The 3144-nt window shown below is 46.9% G+C and overlaps 1 protein-coding gene across 1 annotated transcript; it reads right to left on the reverse strand.

The window, feature by feature from the left end:
• Window positions 1-2129: 2129 nt before the first annotated feature.
• Window positions 2130-2669, reverse strand: LOC136457335 (putative disease resistance protein RGA1). The gene has a single exon (XM_066457370.1). The coding sequence runs from the start codon at window positions 2667-2669 to the stop codon at window positions 2130-2132; it is 540 nt and encodes a 179-aa protein (XP_066313467.1).
• Window positions 2670-3144: the final 475 nt, after the last annotated feature.

Raw genomic sequence — 3144 nt, forward strand, 5'->3', positions numbered from 1 at the left:
GGCAACGGCTGGCTTCCCCGACGAAGGTGGTTTCGGCAGGGACACGCGTGCGCGGCCCCCCTGCGCCCGACGGAGGCAGCCCAGCGCTCGCCCCAGGCCCCACGCGCACGGCGGCTCGTGGCCCCGCGCCTGCGGCAGCCGACTGCTCCCACAGTGCCCCGCGGCCTGCAGCCTCGGCCAGGCGCCCGCTGCATAAAGTCCCACGCGGCCTCGTCTTCACATTTGGTGGCGGGTAGCGGCCAGCCCCGCACGGCCCCCGCGCCGGAGGCCGACGGCCCGGCAAATCCGCGGCTGGCCACGACCGGCCCTCCGTTGCCGGCGCCAGCGAGTCTGGAGCCCGAACGGCGTCGACGCCCGCACGGCCAGAAACGGCATCGGCAACAGTGCCGCCCGCCCGGCCGTGAGGCCCGAGCGAGGCAACCGTCCGTGGGAAGGATTCCCAGTGGTCGGATAAGGTTGTGCATTTAATTTTGCACAAACATCCTTATCGTTTCTGCAAACTCCAAGATAGTCCTAAAAGATTATTATATTTCTGGTTTTTATGTTTAGCCCTCAGATAAATTACTGCAATATATATTACATTTATGCATGATATAAATGATTATTATAGATCTCGAATCTAAAAAGAAAATTTATGATGCAAAATTTTACCTAGTGTAAATACATAATTTTGAGTTCTAAAAAATTGCATCATAAGATATTATATTGCATATGATTCTACTATTGTAATGTTTAGACATATTTTCTATGTTTATAATTTTCTGTTTTAGTCATAGACTTTAACAGTAGTGTCAGTGCGAAAAGTGACCAACTAGTAAATATTTATCGTTTTGACGTACGTTGTGATCGGATATGGCCTAGCGCTCAATGACACAGGGTTTATACTGGTTCAGGCAAAGTGCCCTACGTCCAGTTTGAGTCGGTCGGAGACTTTATTCCTGAGTCCAGGTGCTCGAAGTTAGGTTTGTTGTAAAAGGAGGCAAGGCCAGCTATGGGGCATTACCTTTAGGACAACTACGATAGTCAAAACTAGGGGTACATACAATCTTTTCAAAATTATAAGTTGTTTATGATTTTCTAGGTTTATAAAAAATCCTAGGTGCAACAAAACCATGTACCTAAACAGCCATGTAGGTGCATAACAAAGCCAAATAGCTTTTACTATATATGTATCTAGAGATAGTGTATGACAAAGCCATGTACCTAAAATAGGCAAAGCGATTCGTAATTTGATTGGAGGGAGTACCAAATTATCCTTATCTGTTAGAGCACACTGCTAGATGCATTGAAATATTCATTTTTATTGAAAGGTCAATAAAACGAGTGAAAGGTCATAAATGTGTCCATGGTCCCACCGGTTAGGTAATTTGTTCAAGAATTGGGCAACAATATACAAATATTTTATAGACGTTGGCAATGATTTGCAATGGCAGGTGATGCAATGGCCTCTGGCTTGGCGCTAGTGGAACTACTCTAACACGCCTTTTGAGCATTATTGCGAGAGCATTAAAAGAAGTATCTAATTAAGTAATCCATACAGTCCAACAAGTTGGCAGCTTTATTATTTAAGTCAAACCATCATAGGTTTAACTAAATTATAGAGAAAATTATCAACATTATTTTTGAATTGAAATATATATGCTGTAAATTCATTTCTCTAAGCTAAATGTAATGGTTGTCCTAGTTGTATAGAGTATGGATAGACCACTAACCTGGTCAGGCTGTAGCTGTTTCTTGAGCAAGAACCAGGCATCTTCATTGTCTAGAGGCCTCACACGGTGCTGGTGCAGGTTGGCTTGCATCTGCTGTGGCAGGTCTGCAGATCTCGTGGTGACAAGGACACGGCTTGCGGGTTGTTTCTTGCTAGCAGTTCTAATTGGGACCCTAAGCACATCATTCCACGCTTTCTGGCTCCACACATCATCCATCACCAATAGATATCTGCCTTTAGTGGAGAGAGTATCGATGAGGGTGTCTGTTAGAGTGCTCTTGTCTTGCTCCCCACCATGGTTTCCCCCAGCATGCTTGATTGCTGTCCTCAGGAGCTCACCCTCATCGAACTGCTTGGTGATGCTTAGCCATATCTTGGTTTTGAAGTGTTCTTGGATAGTTGCATCGTTGAAGATCTTCTAGGCAAGAGTAGTCTTTCCCAAGCCGCCAGTGCCAATAATAGACACAACTTTGATGTCGTGATTGTCGTCATCTGTGGTTAGTAGCACCTGGACGATCTCCTTTGTGTCCCTCTCTATCTGCTCCCCAACTATGGCAGACTCGTCGACGCGCGAACTTGTCTTGTAGCTAGATAACTCAGCAACAGTTAGCTTTCTTGGCTCTGGGTTTGAAGAATCTAGGTCAGTACGAAACCTGAAATTTTCAGCCTCTTTGTAGATGCCTTCCAGCCGCTGGTTCAGCTCCTTGATGCGGCCGCCTATCTCGTGAGCGAACACGGGATTCTCCAGGCAGAAGAGGAATCTGTGGAAGAAATCTTGCATCTTCTCTATGCCCCCGCAGGTGATGAGTGCGACGACAGGGCTCTGGAGCCACACCAGCAGTGGCTGGCAACAAGCTAGCAGATGATGCTGATCCCTGATGCCGCCACCTTCTTCTAGTTCCCTGTGCTCGTCGGCCTCGAGCTGACAAAGCTCTATGATGTCGGTGGCATCGTACATGGCGTCCTTGAGCTTGCTAACCCATTTCTGCACACTTTGTTTAGTGATGCACCTGCTCTCCGCATCGTGGGTTTAGGGTTTAGGGTTTAGGGTTTAGGGTTGATGCCTTCCAGCTTGGTGATCTCGCCAGAGACTCCCAACGGCATGGACACTTCTTCTTTTGCCATGTCTTGGATCAGCTTCTTGGCATAGGGTACCAAAGCATCCAGGACGGCCGCCATGGCCCAAGCTTCGTACTAACTAGTAGTGAATCTGAATCATACATTCAAAGATGGATCAGTAACAGACTGAAAATCTCAACAGCTAGCTATATGCAGCGATCCAATGATCGAACAAAAATACTCACCTCAACAGCTTTGGTGGTCTCTCTGTTCGATCGATCGATATTCACTTAGTCAGTAACAAGTGGTGAAGAGAATACAGTCCACCAGGAAACGGTGCCTTGTTTATACATCAAGGAGTAGGTAGTTCGATT

The sequence above is a fragment of the Miscanthus floridulus genome, chromosome 6 (assembly GCF_019320115.1).
Source record: "Miscanthus floridulus cultivar M001 chromosome 6, ASM1932011v1, whole genome shotgun sequence".
Taxonomy (NCBI): domain Eukaryota; kingdom Viridiplantae; phylum Streptophyta; class Magnoliopsida; order Poales; family Poaceae; genus Miscanthus; species Miscanthus floridulus.

What these genes read in the sequence shown, in the direction of transcription:
- LOC136457335 (XM_066457370.1), bottom strand. Translation starts at nt 2,669, where the DNA reads ATGTACGATGCCACCGACATCATAGAGCTTTGTCAGCTCGAGGCCGAC.